The 5,653-nt window shown below is 33.2% G+C and overlaps 1 protein-coding gene across 1 annotated transcript; it reads right to left on the bottom strand.

Annotated features, from left to right (window-relative positions):
- Window positions 1-2,034: 2,034 nt before the first annotated feature.
- On the bottom strand, window positions 2,035-4,676 carry LOC131875531 (uncharacterized). Its single transcript, XM_059220121.1, has 2 exons — window positions 4,505-4,676; window positions 2,035-4,348 (listed from the first exon to the last, which is right to left on the bottom strand). The coding sequence occupies exons 1-2, from the start codon at window positions 4,656-4,658 to the stop codon at window positions 2,415-2,417; spliced, it is 2,088 nt and encodes a 695-aa protein (XP_059076104.1). The 5' UTR covers window positions 4,659-4,676; the 3' UTR covers window positions 2,035-2,414.
- Window positions 4,677-5,653: the final 977 nt, after the last annotated feature.

Here is a 5,653-nt window from a genome sequence, read left to right as displayed (position 1 = left end):
GGCGATGACCCATTTTGACATCCAAGTTAGTTCTAAAAGGATCATGTCCCTTCGAAGACATGTCTTATTCCCAATTATTATTATGTGAAAAATATCCCTTAGATTCCACATAACTCATAAGAGAAACAATTCATTTTGATAATAATAAAATATTATGCTAAATCTTGATGTTTTCTTCCTTGATAGACTCAATAGATAAATAGAATGAATTTTTTCAATTAGTATATCATCTTTGTTTGGATTTTTCAAGTTGTGATAAGATTATATTTTCCTGTTATTGTAGGCCTCACCATGATGAAACCAAAATATTTTTCACAATAAACTATTCCAAATAAATCAAATTAATCAAATTTTTAAATGTTACTTAACTAGACCTATATCTCACATCTCAAAAAAATCTCCAAGAAATTCATTTGTAGCCTTGCAAGTGAACTTAGTGGAAATATAGTAACATCGTACCTCTAGATCAGCTCCAAAAGGCTTCAAATATAAAGCATAGTAGCTTAAAATGATCTTTAAGAAACACTTCAAAAAGCATGGAAAAATTCTTCAATTTGAGAGAGATACATGTGCTTCCCAATTTGACCTCTTAAGCCAAATATTTGCATTGATTCTTGCAATCCAACTATCAAGATCATTCTTTGATAACACTTGTAATGTAACAACTTACACAATAGAAGAGTATAATATAGAATATATTACAAATATTTGATAATAATGTGTCACTTTGAGAGGGATACCTTCAATATTCTTTAAGAACACAATACTCAATATGATGATAACAACTAATGACTACCTCCTATATATGCCATGATTATGCCTTGAATGTCACCCAATCTAACTTATATAGTTACATTTATTAATGCTTATATAACTTAATTGCAATTTAAGGTAGACTCAAGACAACTACTCATAGCCTTATGGACATTATAGTATTAAGAGCATGTCATCATTGAAGAAAATCCATGAAATTCATATATTTGATTTATTTGGTATTGTATGTGTACATATATTGTTCTATTAGAATTCAATTATCATTTATATCTTTTCATTATTTCCAATTGTAGACTCTATTGTCTAATGGATGGTAATTCATTTATATGGTGAGGGATCAAACAAGCTACAATTTTATCATCATTTATATTTATTCTTTAGCACTATGGAAATACATTAGATCTCCCTCACACTTGTAATTCAATGTTTGAACTAATGTTAGCTTTTATGAAAGCCCTAAACTAATTTAACTTTCAAAGAATTGTATTAATATGGATTCTAGGTTTCATATGTCTAAGAAATGTTAAAAAGATTCATTTAAGGTGAATAATCTTTTTCATATAGATAATTGGTTGTATACACAACATGTTTTCATTTTCTCAATATGAGCTCTTTGGTCATATTTGAGTTAAGAAAGTATACTTGAATGACCAATGATTGTCATTTGAGGTTATAGCATACATATGGTCTAGCTTATTACTTTTCATTTATCCTTAATTTCCCCATCTAATGACCACTAGGAATACCCTCTCAAGTGTGGTAGAATTGAAATTGAAAGATAAAGCCCACTCCTATAAATTAGTCCTTATCACCCACTATTTGATGATGAATCGTGACTACAAGCTTAGCTTGACAAGCGTACACAATCTTGAGTATTGAATTTCTCCTCTAATATTATTGCAATATCAAATCACAAAAATATTAAAAACATTTAATCTATAAAAAAATTCACTACAATAGTTAAAAGTTTATAACACTTCAGTTTTTATTAAGAACAAAGATTTTAAAATATTTTTTAGATTTTTTTAATATCTATTAAGATATTCATTCATAAAAATATAAAAATTTATAAAATTACATTTATTTTAAAAATATAAATATTGTAAAATATTAATTGAAAAATAAATTGCATAAAACTCGATGTAAATCTACAGAACTTTAAACAATATTAGTGAAAACAACACAAAGAAAGCATTTATGTACAGAATATCTCATACATAAACAGGCAAAGCTGTATACACCTTGAATCTTGAAGAGAGGTGAAAATAAACCTTCAAGCATATTAATTCAAGAGAAGCAGATAGACAGCCAAGCTTTACATCATCAGTTGAGCTCTTTGAATGCTTCCACATGCAGTCTACAAATCTTGTACAAATATTCAACATCGACACATTATTTGTCCTTAAATACCACACAAAGCTGCTTTACTGAACGACGAGATCTATGGGAATAGAGTTTAAGAAGGTACTCTTATGGAAACAACCGACTTCAATACAAACTTATCAATAAAGCAAACCACTCGAATTTAAGACAACCCATCACACATATGAAAGCTAAATAAAGGTTAAAAAGACAATTAAAAATCAAAGACTACTCGACTGGACAAAGACTCCTGGAGTTCAATTATGCATTGGTCTGTGTTACTCAGTGTGTTCTCCTTGGCTGGGCGACTCCTCGACTTCAATTGTCCATTGCTTTGTGGTATTCACTGTCGGCTTTGGTTGCAGGCCCCACGCCTCCATCATTCCTCTGCATTTGCCTGCCAGATGAATTGCTTCCCATAACTTGTCTTCCTCAAATTCCTGTGCCCATTTCCAACATTGCTTTACAAGCATATCAGGTAGCTTTGCCACACAACAAGAAATAATATTTCTCAAGGATGCTTCTGTCCATGCCACAAAATCTTCAGAAACAGAATCATTTTCCACTTCCTCCAACATTACACTGCATAGTTTGTAGAGGGCGTAGCAGGGTGCTATTTTCAGCCAGTCCTTGGAATCACTTAAATCTTCCTCCTTGCAGTCTTCTAGTAGATTTTCCCTTTTGAGCGACTCCTCACATTTCCCTAATTGATCGCGTAGAAATGTATGCGCGTCTTGACAATCAGGAGAAAGTTTGTCGTATTCCATTTGTAGCTTGTAGAACTCTCTATCTGCAGCCATGCAAACTTGATCATTGTCTCTGCTCATATCATCAAGGAGGTTTATGTTATTGACCTGAAGATCAATATCACACTCGTCTGCGAAGGTTAACAAGTCCCATACTTGACGACAAGCTTTCATCAAAGGATCTGACTTGGCCTTGTCTAGTCGAATGAAGATAGCGAGGAGCGACACTACTGTCATCTTCACACATTGTTTTTCTGCACTTGGGAAATACTCTAAAACTAAAGGAGGTGCTTTTTTTCTAAGCTTATTTAGAAGTTCTCTCCCATCCTCTGCCCATTGCGGAGAACATAGGTGAAAAATCGATTTGCTCTTCTCACAATCTTCGTCCATCAGACGCTTTGCCTTATTAAAAGACATTTCGTTGGCTTCCCACAAAACAGAAGGATCTTCTCCGGGCATACATATACATTTCAAAATTCTTGCATATTTTTCAGGTGATTTAACTTGGTCTCGCTTCCTCATGTGTTTACGACAACAATATAAAAATTTACCTACAATAACATCTGAGAGAAGTCCACAAACCTTGCTGAAAAAGACCACACTTATCTGAAGCATCAACACTATATATAACAACTTGTGCAACCTGACTTTGGTAAATATCTTTGTGGGCAAGTTCTCCAACTTGAACAACCTGGGCATATTTGAGCTTGATTTTTTGTCACACAGGAGCCTTTGTCGATCTCTTTCACCATCTAGGAACCGCTGTCGATCTCCTTTTAAATCGTACATGCCAATCAACTCAACAGTATGACTCGTCCAGAATTCTTCCAGGCAAAGACGCTTTCTCCAACTGTGTTTGTGCAGACGAAAATACAATTGGGCAGACAACCATCTCCAGAAAATGACAAGCCATCCTATTATGATGAAACTAAACAGCAGACCAGCTATACCAATATCCTCAGGATAAAATTCTCGAAAATAAAAATATTTGTTAAACGATGTGTTAGACAAGAGGCAGACTGTGAGAGAAATCGTGACGACTATCCCTACTGCTGAACTGAAAACTGACCGGGATATCACATAATCAGCTTGGCATGCACGAGCAACAAACCATGACATAAGTACTTCATCCCCAAAATCATACCAAGAATTTAACATCATCCTCTCATTTGAGAATTGAAACTCACCCTCTTCAGTGATGGAGAGAAATGCAGAAATTCTTTGCCTCAGAAGGCTTTGAATGGTTTTACTTGCTAAAATCGTACAACATAATATCAAACCAAGGACTATAATACATATGAATAAAATGAGGTTTGCAATTTTTGACCATCTCATCTCATCGTTGTAGTCTGGATCTCCCAAGCGTCGAAAGAGGAGCAGTTCAGAACCAAGTTGGGCACATATGGTTATTGCTAATGCCAGAAAAGCTCTGACACTTGGAGCAGCCATTCCAGGCAGCAAATAGCCTACAAAAACACACACAGCAACTCTTCCACTAACAACAAGCTGATGATAGAATATCACATCATCAAGCTTTCCATCATAGTCTTTCAAAATATTACTTAAAGTGGTCCACCAAACAATTATTTGCACTGTTACACCGCTGAGGGCAAAGGCCTTACCTGGCAACCAAGTCGCCCGTTTTTTGAATGCCCGCCATATATCATACCCTATCAGAACTGTGAACACACCAAAGCAAGCTAAAGTGAAAAAGTCGGCAGACACTGTGAACACATCGTCCAATTTATGAAGAAAAAGAGTACTATTATGAGCCATGATGTGGAACAAACATGAATAAGGAGAGCGTGAATATGAGAATATAAAACATAAAACTCTCATATGGTTTAATTTTTGTACTCATACAAATCGAATTTGATGGCCCTACCATATTCTCTAAAGCTAAAGTTAAAGTGGTGGGAATAATTCTCAGTCCAAATGATGCAACCGGAATTATTAAAGAAGAGAATAATTAATGACGTAAAAGCGATTAGAATAATTATTAAAGTAAAAGCGGTTAGAATAACTTCGGCCTTCGTAAACTTCTTTCCTTTTTTTTTCTTTTTCTTTTTCAATTGAATGAATGCAAAGAGATTACAATAAGTTGGTTGGTAAATTTTTATTGAATTTAAGAGGTTTATAGATTATAATTTATTACATAAAGATTTTTTTCCTTAATTCTTAATTATTTTTCATTGAAGTTTTTAGATTACTTTTCATAAATATTTTAAAACACTATTAAGAATTTTTCAATGATGGTAATTGTTTGAACTAGAAATTTTTGCAACTTTTCTTCTATAAGAGAGAAAAATAGAAAACAAGCATAAAGATGCAATCAAATGCAATTCATAAGCATTAATATCATAATTTAAAAATTAAAATATGATATGCATCCATAAAAATAGGAAAATTAATAACTCAATTTTATCCTAAGTGATAAGATTGTAACTTATAAAAGGAAAATAAATTCTTAATCAATGACTCCCTAATTAACACATGATAATGTAAATATAATTGTACACTAATACCTATCCCCCCCATAACTGCAACTTAAGGAGGCTACACACACAAGATAAAAAGAAAGGTAGGTCTTAGTAACAAGGCTTGATAAAGTATCTATTAAAAATAAATTATGTCTCATATAATAGGAGTAAAGGATAAATACTTAGTGGGAGTAAACACCTCTCGAGAAGAGATAAAGAAAATATGTGTAAGTGATGGTTCAAAAACATCCAACTCCATCACAAATACATAATGGAGACCCCTCCATAAGA

The sequence above is a fragment of the Cryptomeria japonica genome, chromosome 4 (assembly GCF_030272615.1).
Source record: "Cryptomeria japonica chromosome 4, Sugi_1.0, whole genome shotgun sequence".
Taxonomy (NCBI): Eukaryota; Viridiplantae; Streptophyta; class Pinopsida; order Cupressales; family Cupressaceae; genus Cryptomeria; species Cryptomeria japonica.
The sequence above is the reverse complement of the archived record's forward strand: the minus strand, read 5'-3'. Positions and strand labels throughout refer to the sequence as shown.